The sequence below is a fragment of the Bacillus rossius genome, chromosome 11 (assembly GCF_032445375.1).
Source record: "Bacillus rossius redtenbacheri isolate Brsri chromosome 11, Brsri_v3, whole genome shotgun sequence".
Taxonomy (NCBI): domain Eukaryota; kingdom Metazoa; phylum Arthropoda; class Insecta; order Phasmatodea; family Bacillidae; genus Bacillus; species Bacillus rossius.
In genome coordinates, this window is record NC_086338.1 from 1,881,715 (window position 1) to 1,909,125 (window position 27,411).

Below are 27,411 nucleotides of genomic sequence, written 5' to 3' on the forward strand. Positions count from 1 at the left end.
ACTCAAAAATGAAAATTATTACAAAAAATTAAAACAAATCAATATGCGGAGATTAGGGAAGAATACAGATGGAGCATTAGCCGTCAGACGTGAAACCGTTGCCCATCCCCTCCATTTCTTCTGATTTTCACATACCAATATGGCGGACGCTTGTTTATATTTGTATCAGCTGTTCAAGCCTGCTTTTATTAACGACTTTAGTTAAGTTGTTCGGAATAAAATTAGAACAAAATATTACCGTTTAATATGTTTATATATATTACAAGTCCAAAACTAATCTTCAAAATACAAACAGCCGCCATATTGGTAGGTGTAGTACACTGAAATCCGCCCTCGTCTATAATAGGACCTTATGCTCCATCTGTATATTCCCCTAACCTCTGATGATATACAGTTCATGTCTCTCTGCAATCCACACTCGCAGTCCACGCCTGTGTTAGTGATAGATCGCAATAACCATAAGTAGAGACCAGGAAAATTCGCGGGTTTATTTCGTGTTATGCTCAAATTCAAATAATTATACCTTAGTGCTGCTTCTGTCATTGGTTCACTGCTAATCTGGAGGACTGAGGACCAATTAGAGACCCTCTCTCATAGAAGTGTCGAATCCCAGGCCACCCAGTCGAGACGACTCACAAGTCAGCAGCCAATGAGCAGTTGGCATTTGCCCGAGTATGTAGAGGATATTGGAGTCTATCCTGGAGGTCATTGAACCGGGTCTCTAACCACAAGCAAGTGTGTACTGCAGCACTACCCTGCCGTAAGCGTTCATAGGTTGAGTCTGTGGCCAAGTGGTTTTTAGGCTCGTTTTTAAACGCGGATGTTAAGTCGTCTGAGCTCCTAATTGACATAACATCGCGACGTAAAACCTTGATTTAAATTTCAACTTTATTCATAAGCCTATTCGGTATTCTAAATGGGAAGTGAACCATGTCAATGAAAGCAAGAGAACACATTTGCATGCAAATTAACGTGAAAATGGAGGGTTTTTTTTTACCAGACAGCGTCAATCCGTAATTTTTTTTTTCAGCCAGCGCTGGTATAAAAAAAATATTCACAACAGTTGCTCATTTTCCCCTTGCGAGGAGAGGCAAGAAACCTCTCGTATATTTATATTTTTCAAACAACCAATCGTCTGTTCAATAATGGAACACTGTTACAATAAAGTTAGGAAGCTGTATAAATACTGTTCATTCTACCGAACTTATAAGAGAAATTATTTTTTCATCCCAGGAAAAAGGGCGAAAAGCTCATTGTAGGAATTTAAAAAAAAATTAACTTGCTGCGCCCTTGCGTTAGAATTTTTTTTTGTATATAGTCACATTCAGCAGAACCTATGGTCTGCCCGGCCTCAGAATTGGCAGTCACAAAGCTCGTATTTTGAAAGACGCGCCGCAATGCAAAACAGGACCAAAATAGTAATAAATAAAACGTATTATTCCTCTGGCGATCGGCAAAGCTCTTTGAGCTTGCTTGCAGTTTAATCACTTATTATCCCCGAACCTCTTTTCACCGACTTTCCAAAAAAAAAAAGTATTCTGTAATGTCAATTTAGCATTATCGGTGCCTTTAGGGGGGGGAGGGGGGTTGGTAATTGACTTCCCTGATTGATGCTCGTGCGAAAGCAGCCATGTGCTATTTTCATTTTTTTGCCCACCGAGGGTGGAAGTCGCAGGGTAGCGGAAGAAGGGAAGAAGGGGGGTGGGGGTGGCCACCCTCCAGCGCTTGTGCGAAGTAAAAGGCGGGTTGGACTCTCGCTCGCTTTTTGTATGTTTAATTAAATATCATTGAGGTGCTGAGTGTAGTCCTGAGCGGGTGTGGTTGGGGAAGGGGGGAAGGTCACAGGCCTACCAACAATGCGTGCAGGACACAACCCGCTCCTGTGGCTGCTGCCAACCTCCCGGCGTGGGTGCACATCGCTGCCCTTCGTGAACACCCTGTCTCTACGTCCTCGTCCAACTATGCGTCTGATGTGTGTCAATCCCCTTCATCACACGGCGGTACATGTTCCCTGTCACATTTTACGCAGAAAAAAAAATATTTATGTCAAAATCCGAACCCAGTATTACGGCGTACACCATTTTGTAGTGATGGAATTTTTTTTTCATGTAAATGTACAATTTTACAAATATCTGTAACTTTACATTATTATTTCTGTTCCATTAACGAAAAAAATTACAGTGCAGTAGATATAAGACAAAAAATTTATGGAAAAAATAATTTCAACCGAATTTACTTCTTTACATTAAAAAAATTACATAAATATTACATTTAAATGTAATTTAAGCTTGTTTAGCAAAATGTTTAACAAGACAACTAAACTCAAAACGTTATTTTGGCCATACGCCATTTATGGTTACATTGTAGGTCGTAAGATACTTAAATAACGGACAAATAATTAATGTACAACAAAGATGAACATTCAAACACACAGAAAAATAGCTAAAATCAACTGATAATAAAAAATTAAAAACATAAACAGCACAGGAAATCATATGGAAGGAATTATTCAAAACATTATAACAGCACACGTGGACACAGTGAGCTAGCGACGGCGAGAGGACAGCAAATGAGAAAAAATTGGTTGTCTGTAAAGTCGGTTTACGGACGATAGTTTAACATGACGTCATAACAAAACATTGATGAAATGATTGCATACTTTTATGAATAAAGTTGAATCATTTTTATTGAATCATCACTATTTTGTATGGATACAAAGAAGGAGTGAAATGAAATCTACAATTTAATTGATAAATCTACTTTTATTTGCACTCAATAATTCAAATATGTTTATTAATTTAACGAAGAGATTATTTTAACTATAACTTTTATGCATGTTTGCTATTTAACTTCTTCCAATCTGTGTTCGATGATAGGTAAAGTAGGAAACTAATGGGAGTGTTTAAAGTTTAATGTGCCTCGAAAAAGTCAAATCGATGGTTGTTCCAATCGAGTGGAAGAGATATAGATGCGGCGCAAGCGTACAATGAGCGTAACGGGACACAGCGTGACGGGACAATGTGCGTAACGGGACACTTTTTAGTGCGTGCAGCCGGCGTTCATCGATTTATTAGAGGTCACGCCAAAAAGTCCTTGAACCACACAGTGACAGACGAACCCAACGATGACACCAAGCAGATGTGGACAACACACCGCAGAGAAGCGCAGGCGAAACCCAGGGATACGACAAGGCAGATGTTCTGGACAGCACAGCACAGCACAAACACAGTAGGCTACCTGAGACAACAGTTGCGAGGTTTCGGGAGCTGAGATCTGTTCCCGTCCTCGTGTGCAGTCAGACTGGCGTATGTCTAACATAGCATCTTCTGAATCAATCTTCCCCAATGCAAAAAAAAAAACAGACAAAGAATGTAAGAAAAATAACTGCGATAAGGAATTATTTCTCTAACTACAGGTTCTTTTTTTTTTTTCACTAGATATAGGTTGTTCCAAATATACAATAATGTTTACAATCTGTTTTTCAAAAAAACTTTTAAAAATAATTTATATTTAGTAAAGATTTCAAAAAACTCTAAACTTTGTTTTGTAGAAATCGTCAGTTTATTAAGAAGTAGTACAAACATTTTTACCAAGAATTACTAACAGTAAGAATGATTAAGTATTTAGTAATATATAAGTTAGGTAATATTATATAAAATAAGTAATTTGTACAGAATCTCTTTAGCCAAACTATTATTATCATCTAAATTTACTTATCGAATTAAACTTTTAATGGGACCTGTATTTTTAGTTTTAAATTTAAAATATAAAATAGATTTTTTGAATTGTCGATTGGAAGATTTTAATTGAACTTTTAATGAAAATCATTGCTCAAATTCCAATCAGTGGTGTATTTAGATTTAGAGTAATTTTTTTTATGAAAGCGATTGCATTATTCTGATTTAAGAAAGAAACTGAGAAAAAGAAGCAAACAAAGGATGGTACTCACAATCCAGCTAGCTTGTTAATATTGTGGCTTCTAACATTTGTATATTGTTAAACATTGTTCAACTTTGTGGTAGAATTGTAGCTTAGTTGTAATGCAGTGTTTTCGAACACAATTCAGCTATCGTTAATGATATGTAATGACTATACATTTCTGAAGAGCAATGTACTATTATTGAAGAGTGTAGTAGATATTAAGTTTATTTTATACTAAACCTGTTTCGTTACTTTTCTGTCTATAATTTATGTGATTATTCTCATTGTGCCACTTGACCTTGACGTATCTTCAACTCATTTGATGCGACTGTGACAATTGATGTGGATGTGACGTGGCTGTGACGGGACTGTAACGTGTCTGTGAGTTGTCTGACGCGGCTGTGAAAGAAGTGACGCAGATGCGACATGTATGTGACTCACCTGACGCGACTGAGACACATATGACCCGGATGTGACGTGTATGTGACTCACCTGACGTGACTGTGACGTGGATGTGACGAGTCTGCGACACAAGTGACGCGACTTTGACACAAGCGACGCGGGTGTGACGTGACTGTGACTCACCTGACGCGGATGTGACGAGTCTGCGACACAATTGACGTGACTGTGACACAAGCGACGCGGGTGTGACGTGACTGTGACTCACCTGACGCGGATGTGACGCGGGTGTGACGCGGGTGTGACGGGTGTGACGCGCGTGCTTGCAGGAGAGCTGCGACAGCGGGCCGCCGTCCCCGGAGGCGGCGGCGCTGGAGGCGGAGCCGCACCTGCACGCCAGCCACTTCATGGCCGGCGGCGGCGGGGGCGGCAGTCCGCGCGGCTCCCCGGCCCCCGCGCGCGGCCTGGAGGCGGCCAAGGCGGCGGCCCACCTCAACGGCACGAGTCAGTACCAGCCCCGCCCCCCTGCCCCCTCCCAGGCCCTTGAGTCCACACTCCTTGTGGTGTGGTGGACTACCTTTACTCATATCATTTCAATTCATGATTTTGCTTCAGTAAAGAAAACTGAAAATTATATAATTTTGTATTTATTTTATTGGTTCTTAAGTCAATTGTTGGATGATTTCGTTAAAACAAGTCAAAAAAAAATATATAGGCCTATATATTTCTAATTGAATCATGAATCACAGATGTCAAGTTTGTGTAAAAAGGTATGCTTACATTAAACCGTGTGCAAACCACAAACCTACTTGGAAACACAATTCCAACACTATATTTTTGTAGCCCACTAAGGATTACAGTAATCCTAAAATAATCTCTCCATAGCCTTATGTAACGAAGATGCTTTTTTTTATATATATATTTTGCCTTTGCTTGTTTTTATTTTTATTTAAGCCCTGGAAGGGAAGGGTGCTACCCTGGCTGCGTCACCTGCTGGAAACAGTCCCGGGTTCAATGACCTGAAGACAGACCCAACAGTCCTTCACACACATGGCGGCACTCACCTGCGCATTGCTAACTCACACTGGGCAGCCTGCGACCCTACACTTCGTGGCTTGTTCTCATTGGCCCAGGCTCCTCCAGGTCAACTGTGAGCAACTGGGACATTTCATTTTTGCACGTCACCAAATTTATCCGCCAATGTTTCCAGTCTCTAGTTGTTTCCTGGATTTATTTCACTTCAGGATAGGCTCAACTTGTCTGTGGAACAAGACAACATCATTTGGTGGGCTACACGGAATCAAGAACAGACGTTTTAACTTTGTTTATAACTAGTTCAGGATCGTTAAGGGTGTGGGGTGTGTCAAGAACACCTTTTCCCAGTCGTCAACGTGTAGCAACATGTTTTTCACATCTACTTCGCCGCCCAATCAAGGGGTGTTATTCGTGTTAGTGAGGAGGGATAAGTGCGACGCTCGCTGGTGTTTCTAACGCGGTATCGCCTCTAAGCGCAGTCTTCTCGTCACGAATAGGGCAACTGTGAGATTTGAACAGTTAACCATAACATAAAATGGTGGAGAAATGAAGATAAATGTGTAATGCAGGTCCCTTGAGCGCTTTCAAGAATCTATATCAAGTGTTTAAAACGTAAAAATTACATTGAAAACACGTGCTTTAGAAATACAGTTGAAAACAAAACACAGAAACAGAACCACCTATCAACAGACACCACTCTGATGTGTTGAGTAGTTTGCGACGCTCTGCGCGCCCTGTGCCCGGGTAGGCAGGGGCCTTAATCCACGACACAACCGTGGCTCGAGCGATTTAACTTCGCGAAAAGTTTTCTACAGCAGTTTGTGTTTAAAAAAAATTGGTTGTCTGTAAAGCCCTGACGAAAATTAAAAGTCTCTTGCTACTAAAATTTATTAGAAACCTCAAAGAGTTAAGTTTTAAGTTATTACCACGGTAACTGTCTGCATTTTTTTTTAATTAGTGAGGTTTGAAAAGTTATGCCTATAATTATAAGTAGTGATGAGAGCGCCCGACCAAATTATTTGCATTCTGTCGACTGCCATCGGAGAATGACTGGTGACGCAAGCGCTAAAAAAATTCAGATTTCGCTGATTTGTTTGTTTCCGCTGTGCTGAAAGGCAGTGTGTACAGTATTTGGTATCAGCCGCTCGTCGACTGAAGGGTGGGCGATAGGAGCGAACTGAACCGCCTGATGACTGCGGCAGAACGCACCGGATCACTTGACTGGGCTGGATTCACAATCTCCTCCCTTATCACTTCCCGGCTCTGCCCAGCAGCTGCGTCGGTCGAGCTGTGTCATTGTCTAAGAGTCAGTATAAATGCACGCTTGTTTAAAACCCCGCATGAGAACGAACCCGTCACTGTCAGTGCCGGGCAGAACGATTCTTTTCACCGAATCGATTCATTTGTATCAGTTCCGTGTAATGATTCGTTCAAAAGATTCGTTCTTTTCGTTCTTATACGGGATGTGACTCTTATCAAGAATCATAACTCGTTTATCACTTGGAGTATTAGTTATATATCTGCGACGTCTAGCTTTATACTGACTGTTAGCTGATTTGATATTATAATTTTGTCTAAAATAAAAAGAACCTATAATTAATCTTTTTCCACGTATTAATTTTCTTTATATCGTATTTACAACAACCTGGTTTTAGGACCGCTCTAAAAAGCTAGTATAATCAATGTGAAGTAAAATAGGTAATTGTGGTGCGTTTTTTTTTTTGTTTTTACTGTGTTAGTTTTTTATTTTCAAAGTTTGGTTTGTGTGTGTGAAAAATAAATTTAAAACTACTATTTAACCGTTGACATTGTCAGGTCTAGATACTTTTCATGTTACCCTAATTTTTTTTTATTAAGTATCGTCTCTTGAGTATGCGCGCGCTCACGCAGCGATTACTGACTAATCTGACTCCCTACGTCATGATTAATTTCACGTTCGAATCCAAGGAACGAATCAGACAGGCCGCGTGGCCGGTTCTCATCTCGTTCTTTCGTCTTTTCTTTCTTATGATTCGTGTTCAGCTTTCAAGGAATCGACTCTCAAAGAACCGATTCTTTACTGCGCGAACGAATCGCATTATTTTGTTCGCTCGGAGATTCGAGGGCTGAGTGGATATATACGAATAAGGTATTTCAATACATATTTTCTACAATTGCAATATGATAAAATATGTAAAATACAAGTTAACTTAGAATATTGCAGTTTTATGCAGTTTGTGCTTGTGTAGAGCAGCACATTTACTTCCAATATTATTATAAATAAGGTTTAATTTTTTGCGCTGTATAAAGTAATATAAACTAATGGTTAAGGACTAAGGGCCCATAACTTTAAAATTTTGACCAAATTTTGGTATATTAGAATGAATATTTTTCGCGCAACAGTCGTGATATGCATATTTCGGCACTTACGCCCTTATTGCCTTAAAAAAGTATGAAGCCGGCATCTGAGAGATGGGGACTTTTTAGGATCAATTTTTAACACCCAAAGGAACTTCTGTGCCAAATTTAAAACCTACATTATTTTTATTTCTGGTAAAATGCTGTAGCCAAAATTAACCTAAATTGCTCAAAAACCCATTGTTGTGCAGTAGTTCTTTGTAATCCTTAATATTTCAGTCAATTATTATCGCATACACATATTTGAACCACCAATTTAAAGCTAATAAAATAACGGAAAACTTTTATAAAGGTATATTTTTGGCTATCAGTGGTGAATTTGATGTAACTGGTGATTGTATAGAGCAGTGATGCATTTTACTTCCATTAGTTGAGTATAAATTAGGTTATAAGATAATTTTTGCGGTGTATAAAGTAATAAAAACGAATGATTAAGGACTAAGGGCCCTTAACTTTAAAATTTTGACCAAATTTTGATATATTAGAATGAATATTTTTCGCGCAATAGTCGTGATATGCATATTTCGGCACTTTCGCCCTTATTGCCTTAAAAAAGTATGAAGCCGGCATCTGAGAGATGGGGACTTTTCAGGATCATTTTTTATCACCCAAAGGAATGTCTGTGCCAAATTTCAAAACTACATTATTTTTTTTTAGGTTTGTTCAATTTTTCCCCTAAAATGCGTGGGCTATTGACTCTTGAAGTGAAACTGCTTTGCTGAGGGTGACTACAATTTTCTAGCGTTAAGAAAATTCCGATCGTATGAGGGGAATAGTTAGGTAGGTGGAGGGGAACTGGTAGAGGAGGAGAGTGAGTCAGCGGTGACGTCACTCCAACGCATGCGCTAGCGGGCCAATGAGAAGCTAAGGGGGGGGGGGTTGTATTGATACGTAGTGGAGCATGCTACATGCTAGTTGTATTGGCCCGAAGGGGTGACGGCAGGGGAGAGGTAGAAATGATGCAGCAGTGATGCAACGGAATTCTCGTAACGCTGCTTGTGTTTTCTAATCCTCAGTTTTCGTAACGGCTAACGTTTGACGCTACCATTTTTATTTTATTTTATTTAAAGTATCTGTAATTTATTTATTCACGTGGAAAAGAGTTATTGATTTGAGCTATTAACTTTATAAGTTTCATTAATTTTGAAGAAATATATTAAAAATGTAAAAAAAAAAAATACATATAGACTAACAGGTTAGCTTTATAAGAGTAATTTATTTTTTTGTATGTGAACACTGTTATTTGAAATGTCAAGAGAATGTATAGTCTTGTGAGATAAAGCTATATAAGTGTAAAAATGTTCGATTGGAGAATTTGGGTCTTTCATTTTATTCATCTGAAGGTCGTGATTTAACAAAATGCTTCAAAATAATGAAAAAGGCAGAAGTAGATAAGTGATATTATCAAAGGCAACCTGGAATAAACTGTCAAAATAAGCGCCTAAAAGTGCCAGTGAACGTATGCGAGATAACAGTCCGCGGAAAATGGCTTTTTTTTTTTTAATATAAGAGATCATACCCGCAACCTTACTATTCTAAATTAGTATCTCTTGTTCAATAAAAAACACTAATAATTTATATCTATCTAATAAGCATGAAGTTTCACTTTGTCGTGCGTGGACTCCATGCACACATTTTTATTTATTTTGTCGAAATTAATTTAGCATCATTATACCTGGCTCTTAATGAACAATTTTGCATTAACTGGTCAAATATTCATTGCTTCAAAAACATTTTAACATGTTTGATCGTTAAAATATCCATACCCACATCAATAATTTTTTTTTCAAATAGTAATTATACTTTTACCACAAAACGTTTTGCTATAAATTTGTAGTAAGTATATTGCCATTTTAAATTATGCAATTTCGATATTTTCTCAAGGAGGGGGGACAGGTGCGTACGGCATACAAATGTACATAAATTGTCTATAAGTAGGGGCCTACTATAAAAAAAGGGACTCTGCGGCAGACTTCAGGCTGAGGTGCATGAGATGTCGACCGCCATCTTTGATTGTGACATCAAGCCAGCCATCTTGGATGACCTTGACACTGCGGCCATTTTCGATCCGCCGTCTTGGATTCCGCCATATTGTACCTACCACAATGGATCTGCCATTTTGTTTTATACCATTTGAATTCTAGAATTTTCCGACAAGAACACCTCACTCCCTAGTGTTGCAATTTTCGTTGCGGCAGCCATTCTGAAAATCTAATTACTATCCGATTTTTAGGGGAAAATATTAAAATTTATAATTCAATAATTAATACAATTTAAATATAAAAATACCGCCATTTTGAAAATTGTTCGCCATCTTAAAAATCATTAATTTTTATCTAATTTTAATAGGACAAATTTTAAAAATAAAAAAATTAAATAAAAAAATAAACAATTGGAAAAAAGTTCCTAAATTCATCCAAAAAAAAATCACATTTTAAAATATTGACTGATTCGATTGCCCCTGTTCGATCCACAAAAATATTTTTTTTATTAAAATTACTAAAAAAAGTCGTTCGAGAAATAAAAACACCACAAAATTACAAATAAAAAATTATTACATAATTACTACTCTACTACAGACAAGCAAATTATAGCATTTCTCTATTTCTTCATCTGATACCCACGAAGTGGGAAGCCCCAGCACTTGACATAGGATCGTTCATTTCTTCGTTTGAGAATCTTCTCCACTAAGTATGTATCGGGAGAAATACTAGGAATATGTCAAATTTTGAATACAATATTAAAAATGTATTCAAGAATTGGAAAATTTGAAATACCACTGAATTATAGTTGATATTGCTTTATATCTAAACGCATTACTTGTAGACAGCACAGTATCATTTTAAGCAATAATATCTCATTTCACCAATACTTTAAAAATGAAAGTAAATGTATTTGGTATGTCCTGGCGCACCGGTGGGTGGTGGGGGATTCGGGGATTATGTCACTTCCTTCGACCATGCACACACGAAAAAGTGTCCCGTTACGTTCATCAGCCATGTACGCACGAAAAAAATGTCCCGTTACAGTAGTTGGAAAAGGGGGGTTCAAGCACAGGCGGAGGAGCCAGGAGCCGGCCGCCATCTTGGATGACGTCATCGGCGGCCATCTTGGATGACGTCATCATGACCTTTGACCTTGACCTTTGACCTTGCCAATCCATGCTAATCCATATGTCAATCTATGCTAATCTATGCTAACCTAACCTAACCTAACCGTCATGTCCGCCATCTTGAAAATCCTTATTTATTATCCGATTTTAATTTAAAAAAATAAAAATTAATAATTTAATTTTAATTAAATGTTACAATTATCTAGCACCACACTCCTATACATTACGTTTACATCATCGAGCGCCCCACTCTTCTACATTACGATTACATCATCGAACACCCCACTCATCCCTGTCGCAATTTTTCGTAACACCACCATCTTTAAAATAAATTTATTATAAAAACAATAATCTAAACCATTATCGTCTGCTGGAGGCAGCCATCCTGGATTCCGACATATTGATTTCATCCGATGATGTCATCACCATCCTAAAGCACCTTAGTGTATGTAAGGCCGACTTTCTATCCCGTACCAATGTTGGTATGATCCTTATAGACCATAAAATCCTCAGTCATTTTGTTGTTGTGACAACCATTTATTCTTAAAGGCATAATCATTTACAGGTTTTAACTAACATATATGTTATTATTTCATTGCTGCGGATGCGATAGTTAAAGTAATTATAATTTTAAAAAATATAAATTTATTACTCCATCTTAGCGGACCAGAAATTTTTCAGAGTCCGTGTTTGCGTACTCGTGTTTAAAAGCTGCATGGAAGCAGATATTTTAATGTTTATGTATAATTACATGATCATTTTACGCTATCAAATTAAGTATAAGTACCTTGAGGAATAAAGGTTCTATATTTAAAATAATAAGCAGTATGTAGGTATTATCATATTTATTTAAATAACCTCGAACGCTACAAAACAAATTCTGGATTAAATAAAAATACATACACATCAAACGAATCTATACAACAAAAAATGAAACCATATAGCAAAAATGGAAACTATACAACGAAAATGGAAACTATAAAACAAAAAACGGAAACTATAAAACAAAAAAACGGAAACTATAAAACAAAAAAACGGAAACTATACAACAGAAATGGAAACAATACAACAAAAATTGAGACTATACAAAAAATTGAAACTATACAGCAAAAAAACTGAAACTATACAACAAATTGAAACAGCAACACCCAAACTATTCGCAGAAAAATATTTACATGTCATCACCGACATACCCGTGGGGGACCGTGCGGATACCGTCTTCACATATTCGACGCTTATCGTCCTCCCATGTTATGGCCAGCTTATTACTGTATTCACTGTACAGCACATGCTGCCTTGATCGTATGGCCCTAACGCCTGCCCTCCTAGTGCGGTGGTCTTGCAGGGCATCCAGGTAATCACCGAATGTGATGCGGTTTTTGACCACACAACGCTGGATGCCCTTGGCCTTTTTCTCGACCATGCCTTCGCACTTGTAGGCATAGAGTTTGGCCCGCAGACTGACAAACTCGCTCATTACTTCGCCCCCACACTCGTCCTTGAATTTGCCAACAACCTTTTTGTTGACTGGGGAGAAGCAAGGGTGGTCGGGCGGGTAGCAGCTTGTGTCGAACTTCGCCATTAATGTGAAGTCGGCTTTGAGGTCATGGTAGAAGTCCTGTGTATGGATCTCGTAGACAAAACTATCAGTGTCCATGTATGCTAGATGAATATTATCATTGTATCGGGGTTTCATAGTATTGTAGTGGAAGTCGTACATGAGTGTTTTGGAAAGGTCGAGTACTGCTAGTCCGGCATAGATCGGTTTGTCAAAAATGATGGTCTCATGGTTCAGGTGGACAAGCGTTAAATTCGGTTCGTACATCGTGCGGTCCTTGAAGGATGGGCGACACACCAGTTTCTTAAATCTCTTCTCGGAGCACACCAGCTCCATTTTGAGCCTCCGCCTCTTGTTCTCCATAAGTTTCCCGAACGTGGAGTTCACAGCCAACTTAAAGAACTCCTTCTCGAACTCGTTGGCTGCTGCTTTACGCTTGTTGGTGTTGAGCTGAATATACGGCTCCAACCATGCCGACTGCTCAAACTGAAGGACTCTGTGTATCTTAGTCACTCTCAGCCCATGCGATACTGCTTGCTGGAGGTTTCTGTAGTGTACAATATAATGTTCCTTATTTTCCAGCGTTGTCATGAGTTTCGATTGCTTTGAGCCAGGCAGACATTGATTCACGGGGAGAAACGGAAGGTCTTTGTGACTTTCGTGGAGATCGTGAGGGTACTCCACGTCACACTCGATAATGTACCCAGTAGGTGAATTTTCCGGAATAGACATAACATCAATGGACGTATCCGACCATTTGAAATGACGAATGGGGAGCGGCAGAGACATTGCCCACCCATACAAATTATTGGCATCAATGTACTCCAGATAGGTGGATGGCTTGGATGCATCATATGTCTCAGGCACGTAGGTGTTATTAGCCACACAATGACGTTTGATGCTTTGTGCTACGCCTCCACGAATACCGGCTTCCACAAACATGTACATATCATAATCGGTAAGAAGCTCTAGCTGTACACCTGTGGTTCGAAGCATCGCGTCGAAAGCGAATCCTGGACAAGAAATGTAGTGCGAGGGGTCTAAACTATATGTCTCCAAACATATTGAACGGAAATTCTCGAACACATCCGCCAGGATCAGGACATCCGTCTTCAGGTACAAGTCAGCGTACTCTCCTAAGGTAGCACACTGAAACTTGTCCCAGACTTTCCCTGCATGAGCATACTCCATCTCTGAAATCCCTGAATCAGTCAGACTATTGTAGAAATCATCGATAGGTGGAAGACAAGTATCATCCAAACGAGCAAAAGAATCTACAAAATCGTATGGGAATACTCCTTTGCGGGTAACCAATTCCAGCTCATCAGGAGCGAAAAACTCACCAGTGCTGACAAACTTGTCTGCAGGCAAGAACTCAGCGAGCGAAGCGAGACCACGACTCATGAAGCGGAACGTATCTACAAACTGAATGCTGAACTTATCATGTAACTTCTTAGAAAAAGTTATCAGCTTCTCCTCTGAATTCGGAATTATGAAAATGTCTTTAGTGTCGTACCCTAACTTCCTGATAATGAAGTTCTGGTCGTAGGCCAGGTTGTGGAAGAACACAATCAACTTTTTTGGTCTGCGCCTGAGAAGGTTGCAGTCATTACATGCAGGCCCAATAAATTCGCCGGTGAAGTGATTATGGTCACGGACTTTCTTTGAATTTCCCCCGAACTTTCCTCCACAGTAGCAACACACACTTGCTTGCAGAAAAGCGGTGTTTTGAGCATGCGTGAGCGGAGTCATTGGAACAGATGTGGAAAAGATTTTCTGGACATCATGTCCAATTTCCACAATGCGAGAAATGAACTTATCTTCTGCGTCACAACCCCTATACACTTCAGGCTGTGAAGGAAGTAAAGAAGTGAGGTGTGCAGGGATGATGGTGTTATCCACTTTCATGTAAATGCAGTAGCTATATGCCTTATGCTTTTGATACTGCAGCGTGTATGGCTCATCAGGATTCGGGTGACATGTATGGATTTTCTCCAGAATAGCTTCAAAGTCACAATATACCACGATGGGCATCTTATCGGCATGGTGGAAGTTTTTGAACTTCAGAACAGGAGGCTGACCATTTTCATCAACTTGAGGCATTTCCATCCTAACAGCAGCATGCTGTTTGCAGAGCTCACTGTGTTTTTCCAAACACTGAAGACCCGTGAGTCCTGTAACCCTATCCCGATCATCGTAATGCTTAAAGCATCTTTTGCAAACATGAATAGCCTCAGTGTGTGTAGTGAGTTGGGAGCGAACCAGGGCAGAAAAATTTTTAATGAATGTGAAATGGGACGAATTGTCATGGACCAAGAGCAGCAGATCGAAATGATGTTCTTTCTCTTCAGGAGCGACTCGTGCAGGAACAACATTCAGGTTCTCGTCGATACTGTAAATGTTGATGGAGACTCCGGGGTTCTGTTTTTCAAACAGCGGTATTTGCTTGATTGGAGTAGGGAAGTCAATGTTGCTGAAGTTGAACTTCCCCTCCAGGTCACGGTAGCGCTGGTTAACACGTTCTGGATCCCGTCCTTCCACATACTTCACAAGGATCGCCCACTTAAAGCACATGTGATCTTCGAGGTTTTGTGGATTTATCATTGCATGTTTCGCCTCGATGGAAGTAGGTAATTCTATGTAGGAACTGGCACGGAGTGGATCAAGCTTATTTATGCGAAGCTGTAGGCGCTTGACTGCTGACAAAGTCCATCCGGATCCCTTTCCCATGTAGTCTTCCTCCTCCTTGCAGATCTTAGAGATGGATTCAGTAACTGCTTCCTCCACCTCATGAACTGCGTAGAGGGGAACATTCATGGTTTTGAAGGCCCTCTTGTCTTCACAGGCATCTACTGGTTTTTCGTAGTCGCACTCAAGAACGACATTAAACTTCAGCGGTCCATTCTCTTCAATCTCCTCCTCAAGTTGGCTTATTATTTTTGCCTTGATGGAGTCCAGGTACGTACAAATGTCCTTGGCAGAACTTGACGTATTTACAGCAACGTAAGTCTTCAAGTTGCCCTTGAATCCCACTTCGGCGGTGATGAAGCCATGGGTATTGGCCAAACCCGCGCCGGTCACCACCTTTGTTCGGCTGGTCGATGGTTTAGGCAGTACTGCTGGCTTAACTGCTGCCATCCTCTGCTTCTTTGTTGGAGGCGGAGCAGGCCCCTTGCACACCTTAATGTGGTTGCGAAGAGTGTCAGCCCTGACGAACTCTTTAGCACAGTTCGTGCAGGAATGTGCTATGCGGTTAGGGTTAAGACCGCAAGCCGACTTCTCATGTAGTCTGGCGACATCAGCACGGGCTAAGGCCTTATGGCAGAAGCTACACCGGGTGCCTGATGTCGTGGCGACAGCACCAGTACATGTTGAAAGGTGCTGCTGCATCTTGTCGCTGCGTGCGACCATCTTGCCACATAGGTGGCACTGCTGGAAGTCACGCTGCTGGTTCTCGGCACACAGGCGCTCATGTCGGTAGCGGTTGTGGGCCAGCGAAAACACAACAGGACAGAAACGGCATTTCTGCACGGTAGATGCCATCACAGCAATCTGCAGACTGGTCTTGATGTACGGGACAGGCGAAGGAAGCTCGACATACGGAGAACTATAACAAACGAATAAAGAAAACAATGTAGCTAGATGTTACACGAAAAAGTTGCAAACATAACCTCAAAACTCTAACCCTCAATCTTATTAACCCAAACTGTTAGCAATGTTACTAATTAAAAAAATTTGCAAACATAACCTCAAAACTCTAGCCCTCAAGCTTACTAACCTAAACTGTTAGCAATGTAACTAAATAAAAAAGTTGCAAACATAACCTCATAGCTGCTCCTTCATGTACAATCCAAAAAATGGTTTAATATTTAAAGTACTGGTAAAAGTTAAAGCTGAAAAAGTATTCAATGTTAACTAAAAATGATTGATTACATAACCTCAAAAACTACTCTAATGCACAACCCAAAAATGCTAGAATATTTAAAGTACTGTTAAAAGTTTAAGCTAAACAATTCCTGTTTACCCACACATAAGTGTACAGAGAAAAAACTAACTATCTTATAACCTACAAAAAAGCTGAGAAACATAAAAATATTAACGAAACATGTGGCATACCTCAAAAAACGATGAAGTGGAGCTGCAGAAGATGATGTAGCGTTGGCGGTAGGAATCGTGGTAGCAGCGAAACTCACACACGAACTAACTTACTCAAACTCTAAGAACATACTGAAGCTCCGACAGCTAATCCCGGCCTTTTATAAGCAGTTCTGCTTTTCAACAACAGATGACACCAGGTGTTGTGTTGAGTCATAATTTATTTAGTTCTTTTATGTGGTATGCAGGATGCTCACTAACGTTCGCAAAACAAGGATGGCTTTGCTAGACATCAAGGAGAAGGAAGTCTGTCTTTCATGTTAATGCTTCTCAGCTGTCTCAAAGTATATTATTTGTCTGAGTAAAGTTATTATTTTTTAAATCCACCTGATAAAAAATATTGTATGTTCTGATTTATTGACAGAATTTCACTGATTAAATGTAACTCTGAATAAAAATGACATGACTCAGTAAGTAAAAAATTCTCCATGCAGAGATAGATCTCTAACAAATAATCAGGAGCACTCGGTGAAAACCATCAGATGTCTAGCCAGGAATAATCAGAAACACTTGGAGAAAGCCATCAATATAATATCAAGATTAATCAGAAGCACTCGGAGAAATCCATCAGATGTCTAGTTAGGTATAATCAGAAGCACACGGAGTAAACCGCCATAATATTGTCAAGAATAATCAGGAGCACACGGAGAAAACCACCATAATATTAACAATAATAATCGGAAGCACACGGAGAAAATCATAATATTGACAAGAATAATCGGAAGCACACGGAGAAAACCATCACAAGTTTTCTTTGATATCATAAAAATACAGAAAAAATATTTAATAAATAACAAAAAAAAATTAATTAAAAATTTTAAATGACAAAATAAAATACAAAAATACATAAACAGATTCTGATAGCTTGTGAACTTCTCATTGTTGAGCAAAGATATAGTTCTAGTACAAGCCAGAATTTTATGTATTTTTGTATTTTATTTTGTCATTTAAAATTTTTTATTAATTTTTTTTTGTTATTTATTAAATATTTTTTCTGTATTTTTATGATATCAAAGAAAACTTGTGATGGTTTTCTCCGTGTGCTTCCGATTATTCTTGTCAATATTAAGATTTTCTCCGTGTGCTTCCGATTATTATTGTTAATATTATGGTGGTTTTCTCCGTGTGCTCCTGATTATTCTTGACAATATTATGGCGGTTTACTCCGTGAGCTTGCGATTATTCTTGACAATATTATGGCGGTTTACTCCGTGTGCTTCTGATTATACCTAACTAGACATCTGATGGATTTCTCCGAGTGCTTCTGATTAATCTTGATATTATATTGATGGCTTTCTCCAAGTGTTTCTGATTATTCCTGGCTAGACATCTGATGGTTTTCACCGAGTGCTCCTGATTATTTGTTAGAGATCTATCTCTGCATGGAGAATTTTTTACTTACTGAGTCATGTCATTTTTATTCAGAGTTACATTTAATCAGTGAAATTCTGTCAATAAATCAGAACATACAATATTTTTATCAGGTGGATTTAAAAAATAATAACTTTACTCAGACAAATAATATACTTTGAGACAGCTGAGAAGCATTAACATGAAAGACAAACTTCCTTCTCCTTGATGTCTAGCAAAGCCATCCTTGTTTTGCGAACGTTAGTGAGCATCCTGCATACCACATAAAAGAACTAAATAAATTATGACTCAACACAACACCTGGTGTCATCTGTTGTTGAAAAGCAGAACTGCTTATAAAAGGCCGGGATTAGCTGTCGGAGCTTCAGTATGTTCTTAGAGTTTGAGTAAGTTAGTTCGTGTGTGAGTTTCGCTGCTACCACGATTCCTACCGCCAACGCTACATCATCTTCTGCAGCTCCACTTCATCGTTTTTTGAGGTATGCCACATGTTTCGTTAATATTTTTATGTTTCTCAGCTTTTTTGTAGGTTATAAGATAGCTAGTTTTTTCTCTGTACACTTATGTGTGGGTAAACAGGAATTGTTTAGCTTAAACTTTTAACAGTACTTTAAATATTCTAGCATTTTTGGGTTGTGCATTAGAGTAGTTTTTGAGGTTATGTAATCAATCATTTTTAGTTAACATTGAATACTTTTTCAGCTTTAACTTTTACCAGTACTTTAAATATTAAACCATTTTTTGGATTGTACATGAAGGAGCAGCTATGAGGTTATGTTTGCAACTTTTTTATTTAGTTACATTGCTAACAGTTTAGGTTAGTAAGCTTGAGGGCTAGAGTTTTGAGGTTATGTTTGCAAATTTTTTTAATTAGTAACATTGCTAACAGTTTGGGTTAATAAGATTGAGGGTTAGAGTTTTGAGGTTATGTTTGCAACTTTTTCGTGTAACATCTAGCTACATTGTTTTCTTTATTCGTTTGTTATAGTTCTCCGTACGTCGAGCTTCCTTCGCCTGTTCCGTACATCAAGACTAGTCTGCAGATTGCTGTGATGGCATCTACCGTGCAGAAATGCCGTTTCTGTCCTGTTGTGTTTTCGCTGGCCCACAACCGCTACCGACATGAGCGCCTGTGTGCCGAGAACCAGCAGCGTGACTTCCAGCAGTGCCACCTATGTGGCAAGATGGTCGCACGCAGCGACAAGATGCAGCAGCACCTTTCAACATGTACTGGTGCTGTCGCCACGACATCAGGCACCCGGTGTAGCTTCTGCCATAAGGCCTTCGCCCGTGCTGATGTCGCCAGACTACATGAGAAGTCGGCTTGCGGTCTTAACCCTAACCGCATAGCACATTCCTGCACGAACTGTGCTAAAGAGTTCGTCAGGGCTGACACTCTTCGCAACCACATTAAGGTGTGCAAGGGGCCTGCTCCGCCTCCAACAAAGAAGCAGAGGATGGCAGCAGTTAAGCCAGCAGTACTGCCTAAACCATCGACCAGCCGAACAAAGGTGGTGACCGGCGCGGGTTTGGCCAATACCCATGGCTTCATCACCGCCGAAGTGGGATTCAAGGGAAACTTGAAGACTTACGTTGCTGTAAATACGTCAAGTTCTGCCAAGGACATTTGTACGTACCTGGACTCCATCAAGGCAAAAATAATAAGCCAACTTGAGGAGGAGATTGAAGAGAATGGACCGCTGAAGTTTAATGTCGTTCTTGAGTGCGACTACGAAAAACCAGTAGATGCCTGTGAAGACAAGAGGGCCTTCAAAACCATGAATGTTCCCCTCTACGCAGTTCATGAGGTGGAGGAAGCAGTTACTGAATCCATCTCTAAGATCTGCAAGGAGGAGGAAGACTACATGGGAAAGGGATCCGGATGGACTTTGTCAGCAGTCAAGCGCCTACAGCTTCGCATAAATAAGCTTGATCCACTCCGTGCCAGTTCCCACATAGAATTACCTACTTCCATCGAGGCGAAACATGCAATGATAAATCCACAAAACCTCGAAGATCACATGTGCTTTAAGTGGGCGATCCTTGTGAAGTATGTGGAAGGACGGGATCCAGAACGTGTTAACCAGCGCTACCGTGACCTGGAGGGGAAGTTCAACTTCAGCAACATTGACTTCCCTACTCCAATCAAGCAAATACCGCTGTTTGAAAAACAGAACCCCGGAGTCTCCATCAACATTTACAGTATCGACGAGAACCTGAATGTTGTTCCTGCACGAGTCGCTCCTGAAGAGAAAGAACATCATTTCGATCTGCTGCTCTTGGTCCATGACAATTCGTCCCATTTCACATTCATTAAAAATTTTTCTGCCCTGGTTCGCTCCCAACTCACTACACACACTGAGGCTATTCATGTTTGCAAAAGATGCTTTAAGCATTACGATGATCGGGATAGGGTTACAGGACTCACGGGTCTTCAGTGTTTGGAAAAACACAGTGAGCTCTGCAAACAGCATGCTGCTGTTAGGATGGAAATGCCTCAAGTTGATGAAAATGGTCAGCCTCCTGTTCTGAAGTTCAAAAACTTCCACCATGCCGATAAGATGCCCATCGTGGTATATTGTGACTTTGAAGCTATTCTGGAGAAAATCCATACATGTCACCCGAATCCTGATGAGCCATACACGCTGCAGTATCAAAAGCATAAGGCATATAGCTACTGCATTTACATGAAAGTGGATAACACCATCATCCCTGCACACCTCACTTCTTTACTTCCTTCACAGCCTGAAGTGTATAGGGGTTGTGACGCAGAAGATAAGTTCATTTCTCGCATTGTGGAAATTGGACATGATGTCCAGAAAATCTTTTCCACATCTGTTCCAATGACTCCGCTCACGCATGCTCAAAACACCGCTTTTCTGCAAGCAAGTGTGTGTTGCTACTGTGGAGGAAAGTTCGGGGGAAATTCAAAGAAAGTCCGTGACCATAATCACTTCACCGGCGAATTTATTGGGCCTGCATGTAATGACTGCAACCTTCTCAGGCGCAGACCAAAAAAGTTGATTGTGTTCTTCCACAACCTGGCCTACGACCAGAACTTCATTATCAGGAAGTTAGGGTACGACACTAAAGACATTTTCATAATTCCGAATTCAGAGGAGAAGCTGATAACTTTTTCTAAGAAGTTACATGATAAGTTCAGCATTCAGTTTGTAGATACGTTCCGCTTCATGAGTCGTGGTCTCGCTTCGCTCGCTGAGTTCTTGCCTGCAGACAAGTTTGTCAGTACTGGTGAGTTTTTCGCTCCTGATGAGCTGGAATTGGTTACCCGCAAAGGAGTATTCCCATACGATTTTGTAGATTCTTTTGCTCGTTTGGATGATACTTGTCTTCCACCTATCGATGATTTCTACAATAGTCTGACTGATTCAGGGATTTCAGAGATGGAGTATGCTCATGCAGGGAAAGTCTGGGACAAGTTTCAGTGTGCTACCTTAGGAGAGTACGCTGACTTGTACCTGAAGACGGATGTCCTGATCCTGGCGGATGTGTTCGAGAATTTCCGTTCAATATGTTTGGAGACATATAGTTTAGACCCCTCGCACTACATTTCTTGTCCAGGATTCGCTTTCGACGCGATGCTTCGAACCACAGGTGTACAGCTAGAGCTTCTTACCGATTATGATATGTACATGTTTGTGGAAGCCGGTATTCGTGGAGGCGTAGCACAAAGCATCAAACGTCATTGTGTGGCTAATAACACCTACGTGCCTGAGACATATGATGCATCCAAGCCATCCACCTATCTGGAGTACATTGATGCCAATAATTTGTATGGGTGGGCAATGTCTCTGCCGCTCCCCATTCGTCATTTCAAATGGTCGGATACGTCCATTGATGTTATGTCTATTCCGGAAAATTCACCTACTGGGTACATTATCGAGTGTGACGTGGAGTACCCTCACGATCTCCACGAAAGTCACAAAGACCTTCCGTTTCTCCCCGTGAATCAATGTCTGCCTGGCTCAAAGCAATCGAAACTCATGACAACGCTGGAAAATAAGGAACATTATATTGTACACTACAGAAACCTCCAGCAAGCAGTATCGCATGGGCTGAGAGTGACTAAGATACACAGAGTCCTTCAGTTTGAGCAGTCGGCATGGTTGGAGCCGTATATTCAGCTCAACACCAACAAGCGTAAAGCAGCAGCCAACGAGTTCGAGAAGGAGTTCTTTAAGTTGGCTGTGAACTCCACGTTCGGGAAACTTATGGAGAACAAGAGGCGGAGGCTCAAAATGGAGCTGGTGTGCTCCGAGAAGAGATTTAAGAAACTGGTGTGTCGCCCATCCTTCAAGGACCGCACGATGTACGAACCGAATTTAACGCTTGTCCACCTGAACCATGAGACCATCATTTTTGACAAACCGATCTATGCCGGACTAGCAGTACTCGACCTTTCCAAAACACTCATGTACGACTTCCACTACAATACTATGAAACCCCGATACAATGATAATATTCATCTAGCATACATGGACACTGATAGTTTTGTCTACGAGATCCATACACAGGACTTCTACCATGACCTCAAAGCCGACTTCACATTAATGGCGAAGTTCGACACAAGCTGCTACCCGCCCGACCACCCTTGCTTCTCCCCAGTCAACAAAAAGGTTGTTGGCAAATTCAAGGACGAGTGTGGGGGCGAAGTAATGAGCGAGTTTGTCAGTCTGCGGGCCAAACTCTATGCCTACAAGTGCGGTGGCATGGTCGAGAAAAAGGCCAAGGGCATCCGGCGTTGTGTGGTCAAAAACCGCATCACATTCGGTGACTACCTGGATGCCCTGCAAGACCACCGCACTAGGAGGGCAGGCGTTAGGGCCATACGATCAAGGCAGCATGTGCTGTACAGTGAATACAGTAATAAGCTGGCCATAACATGGGAGGACGATAAGCGTCGAATATGTGAAGACGGTATCCGCACGGTCCCCCACGGGTATGTCGGTGATGACATGTAAATATTTTTCTGCGAATAGTTTGGGTGTTGCTGTTTCAATTTGTTGTATAGTTTCAGTTTTTTTGTTGTATAGTTTCAATTTTTTGTATAGTCTCAATTTTTGTTGTATTGTTTCCATTTCTGTTGTATAGTTTCCGTTTTTTTTGTTTTATAGTTTCCGTTTTTTTGTTTTATAGTTTCCGTTTTTTGTTTTATAGTTTCCATTTTCGTTGTATAGTTTCCATTTTTGCTATATGGTTTCATTTTTTGTTGTATAGATTCGTTTGATGTGTATGTATTTTTCTTTAATCCAGAATTTGTTTTGTAGCGTTCGAGGTTATTTAAATAAATATGATAATACCTACATACTGCTTATTATTTTAAATATAGAACCTTTATTCCTCAAGGTACTTATACTTAATTTGATAGCGTAAAATGATCATGTGATTATACATAAACATTAAAATATCTGCTTCCATGCAGCTTTTAAACACGAGTACGCAAACACGGACTCTGAAAAATTTCTGGTCCGCTAAGATGGAGTAATAAATTTATATTTTTTAAAATTATAATTACTTTAACTATCGCATCCGCAGCAATGAAATAATAACATATATGTTAGTTAAAACCTGTAAATGATTATGCCTTTAAGAATAAATGGTTGTCACAACAACAAAATGACTGAGGATTTTATGGTCTATAAGGATCATACCAACATTGGTACGGGATAGAAAGTCGGCCTTACATACACTAAGGTGCTTTAGGATGGTGATGACATCATCGGATGAAATCAATATGTCGGAATCCAGGATGGCTGCCTCCAGCAGACGATAATGGTTTAGATTATTGTTTTTATAATAAATTTATTTTAAAGATGGTGGTGTTACGAAAAATTGCGACAGGGATGAGTGGTGTTTTCGATGATGTAATCGTAATGTAGAAGAGTGGGGCGCTCGATGATGTAAACGTAATGTATAGGAGTGTGGTGCTAGATAATTGTAACATTTAATTAAAATTAAATTATTAATTTTTATTTTTTTAAATTAAAATCGGATAATAAATAAGGATTTTCAAGATGGCGGACATGACGGTTAGGTTAGGTTAGGTTAGGTTAGGTTAGCATAGATTAGCATATGGATTAGGTTAGGTTAGGTTAGGTTAGGTTAGGTTAGGTTAGCATAGATTAGCTAAGATTGACATATGGATTAGCATGGATTGGCAAGGTCAAAGGTCAAGGTCAAAGGTCATGATGACGTCATCCAAGATGGCCGCCGATGACGTCATCCAAGATGGCGGCCGGCTCCTGGCTCCTCCGCCTGTGCTTGAACCCCCCTTTTCCAACTACTGTAACGGGACATTTTTTTTCGTGCGTACATGGCTGATGAACGTAACGGGACACTTTTTCGTGTGTGCATGGTCGAAGGAAGTGACATAATCCCCGAATCCCCCACCACCCACCGGTGCGCCAGGACATACCAAATACATTTACTAATGAAAGTCACTGGTTTTAAAATACAAAACTCTCTTCTTAGAGGAAAGACGAAACAAAATAAAACAAGGCGGGGAATAAATTGGCTCATTGTTAAATCCGCGTACCTGATCCATTAAACCAATTGTGACTTTAATAAAATATTTAAATTTAAATGGTTGCTGGATTGTTCAGATATACGAATAAAGTATACCTGGTATTTAAAAAAAATCAACTGAAAACATAAACGAAACATATGACTACAATTTATCACGTCTATAAATTTGCACCCATAAGTCGCTACAATTCAGCAAGAAATATAAGCATGTTGAACCTCGTAGCCATATACTTGCGAATTTGAAGCGCGCAACATATCATTCTAATATTATAATCGTTAAACAATACGCGAAACGGATTTTAAACCAACCTAAACATTTGTTTAGGCATTACGATACAATATACGTGTATATTTTAATTAACTTACTCCTTAACACAATTCACCAATACTAATTGTATGTAAATAAAATCAATTTTAATAATTTATTGACCATTGGAAACATTTTGTGTGTCAAAAATAGACTTAAGGGGTTACCTGTATCTTCAGTTTCTCCGCTTTATAATGTTATGGTAACCGCTCAAATGTCATAGCTACCCTATGCACGACGAGAAGACTGCGCGTCAGTTCACAGCCTTGCGCTTATAGAGGCGATACCGCACTAGCAGCACCAGCGAGCGTCGCACTTATCATCCCGCCTCACCGACACAAATACTACCCTGACCAGGCGGGCCCTAAAAATGTCGCGGAGTTTTTATTGGTTGGTAATTCGACTGTGAGGAGCTTATTTAACTAGTCTTTATAGCGCCCTAGGGGTACGTAGTGCGTCAGCTATGTAGGGGAAGGGGTGTGACCTTGAACATCCGGTGCCTCCGCAACCGTCCAATGAGCGGGAAGCAAGACGTGGCGACTTGATCCTTTGTGAAGGCACATGACACGGCGCAGTGCGCAGTACCAGTCTGTCCCTTCAAGAAGAAACGTGGTTCGTGTTATTTTCTTCTCCTTTAATGTTGGGAAGGAAAATACGTGTTCGTATTTCGACCAACAGAAGATACCGGTAGGAGTCTGCCATGTTGGAACAAGCACTCATGGTCACTGAAATCAGTTTCATTGAATTCATTTAGTTTTATTAGCAATTGGCGCTGAATCCTATAGGAAAACCTTTATTTTTGTTCGTATCAGCGGTTGAACTTTTGGAATTATGCGTGACCTTTCGCCTTTAATTGTTTAGACACAGTGATGCTTGTGGTCTAGACACACGCCGGGTTTTGAAGTACATAACAGTTTTCCGTTAAAGGCAGATATATATATATATTTTTTTTTTGGGAAATAAAAACTTTTTTTGGGAGATTTCGTTAACGTGATTTAGGTGATAATTGTTTGCTTGCATAGTAAATGTGCACTCTTGTTTGTTGTGGTACATGATAATATTTGCTTATCGGTGGCAGGGAGATCAAAACACGCACTGTCACGAGGGAAATGTGAAATGACAAAATTCTTAGTCAAATTTATTACACTTTGACTGGGTTTGAAATAACGTCGTCTGCAATAGTGAAGTTTGCTTTTTTATTAAGTAGACAATTATAAAAAAAATTACAATACTAGTAATAATTTCAAAATTTGGTTGATTGTCATAAAATAGTAAAGGTTTAATTTTATTGTTAGCAAATGTATTTTTGCTACTTCATTATATGTAACATCATTTGAATTGTATTCATAGTAACGAACCATAATATTTTTTGTAAGTTTCAAGCTGCTGGTTCGAAATTCCTGCGCAATGCGTGATATAAATTGACGCTTTATTCGCTATTTCATGTTTCATATAGAAAAACGTAGTGTAATTATGTACCGTACTTAATATAAATTCTTTTTTCGTACGCTGTTGGAAATCACCTTTTCCGGGCCCTACAGACAGGAATATGAGGGGGATTCGTTGATCAGTAGTTTCACTTAATCATATTATTGATTTGTATCTATTGTTCTTGTGAATGTTTCGAAACAGCCAATATTGTTAACTGACCTCTCCCGTGTAGTTTTCCAGTAGCATGTATATAAATAAGTTTTGTAATATTAGCTTTTCGTTTAGAAAATAAATCAGCTTTTTTTTCGGTTGATAGTGGTAGCCATTGTGCTTACAGGCTGTTTGAAGAAGATACAGTTTGTGGTGAATTATAAAAACGTTTGAATTTCTGTTCGAGCTCATTCAAATGAGTAGCCCTAATTAGACTGGGGATGGAGTCATTATGATTAAAGATTTAGAGGAAGTGACAGTTTTCGGAGATGAAATCAAAATGATCGACAATGCAGACTTTGACTTGACAGAAACGTGCAACGGCAAAATGAAAAGCGAAGGCGAACGACGACAGTATGCAGTTGTAGGTTGGAACATAACATTTTCGAATTTCCACGAATGTCGAAGCTCGTCCAGTTGCCGCTACGAAGGCCGTAGCGCAATTGATATGTGCCGCAACAATAGACAGGGAAAAAAGCCCGTGTCAGGTGAGTGTGAACTTGAACATGGTTCTCTCAGAAAAAAAAAATTGTAGTCTTTTAATTTCGTTATATTTTAATCTATATTTCAAATTCGAAATGGGGTAGCATTACTATTTTTTTCCTAGTGAAAACTATTCAATATTATGGATTTTTAAAAGTTTTCATCACTTTCTGCATTCTGCTAAGTGGTTTTTTTTAATTAATGGCGAATTGAGGTTAGGTAGTTCATATTTAACCATTGTTGCAAACAGTTTAATGAGTTTTTTTTTTTCCAAAAATATTTTTTTTACACATCTACATAACGTTTTATATTTTGAAAGTTACATTTATTAATGATTTTTAAAATTTTAAACGGTGATTTAGATTTTCGTATTATTAATGATTTGTGTTTCGCAGTGATTCGATTCGACGTGAACGCTGAACAATATTATCGTTCCTTGTAAGGGGTAAAGGTTGGCGATATGTTTGGATACATCAACACCACGGC

General features: G+C 39.6%; 1 protein-coding gene and 1 long non-coding RNA gene across 2 annotated transcripts in view; both read left to right on the plus strand.

Moving 5' to 3' along the window:
• The window catches only part of LOC134536561 (uncharacterized), a 400,227-nt gene extending 395,507 nt beyond the window's left edge, over nt 1-4,720 (plus strand). Inside the window, exon 3 of the long non-coding RNA XR_010075803.1 lies at nt 4,650-4,720. This is a non-coding gene — a long non-coding RNA (uncharacterized LOC134536561). The remainder of the gene's footprint in view (nt 1-4,649) is intronic.
• A 7-nt stretch (nt 4,721-4,727) lies between these two features.
• LOC134536531 (POU domain, class 6, transcription factor 1) overlaps nt 4,728-27,411 on the plus strand; it is a 72,275-nt gene continuing 49,591 nt past the window's right edge. The window contains exon 1 of the mRNA XM_063376263.1: nt 4,728-4,824. Within this exon, the coding sequence (XP_063232333.1) occupies nt 4,728-4,824 (97 nt within the window). The remainder of the gene's footprint in view (nt 4,825-27,411) is intronic.